Consider the following 567-nt stretch of genomic DNA (forward strand, 5'->3'; position numbering starts at 1 on the left):
CAACAAAGAGTGAAACTCTAAAAGTCTGAAAATGAGAAAATTTCTACACTTTTATACATTGGGATTTTTACATTGTTGTACTAGCATTTGCATTAAATTAGCTTTTAATAATTAGCATTAAATTTAGCTATTATTTCTACCATTTTTATTAACATCTAAAAAATATTGTATCTCCAAAGAAAATATACAAAACGAGTGTTTTAGGTCATTTCATTCTACTTACCAGATGAGCCACTAAGGTTACATGGTGTGCACCAAGTTCAGCAGTCCCATATCTGTGATATAAAAAAATGCACTGAGTTTCTAGTTAGACAAAAGAACAAGGAGACAGAAACACCCTGGTGAGGACATGTGAACTATTACAAGCTTGGATAAAGGATCTGAAACGTCTTATCTGAAATGTCTATACTGGAAGTATTTTAGATTTTATCAGATTTTAGAATATTTGACCTTATTTATCTTTCATAATTGGCTATATACATAACTTGAAGGTAATATTTAATATTTCTAGTACTCTTAGAAGTTAAAATAGTTTCAAGGAATGTAACTTTTCACTGTTAACCATTA

At 29.3% G+C, this 567-nt stretch overlaps 1 protein-coding gene across 1 annotated transcript in view; it reads right to left on the reverse strand.

Moving 5' to 3' along the window:
* The window catches only part of CUNH1orf112 (chromosome unknown C1orf112 homolog), a 48,318-nt gene that overhangs the window by 17,332 nt on the left and 30,419 nt on the right, over positions 1-567 (reverse strand). Inside the window, 1 exon segment of the mRNA XM_031387439.1 lies at positions 224-275. Within this exon segment, the coding sequence (XP_031243299.1) occupies positions 224-275 (52 nt within the window).

The sequence above is a fragment of the Mastomys coucha genome, unplaced genomic scaffold (assembly GCF_008632895.1).
Source record: "Mastomys coucha isolate ucsf_1 unplaced genomic scaffold, UCSF_Mcou_1 pScaffold1, whole genome shotgun sequence".
Classification (NCBI taxonomy): Eukaryota; Metazoa; Chordata; class Mammalia; order Rodentia; family Muridae; genus Mastomys; species Mastomys coucha.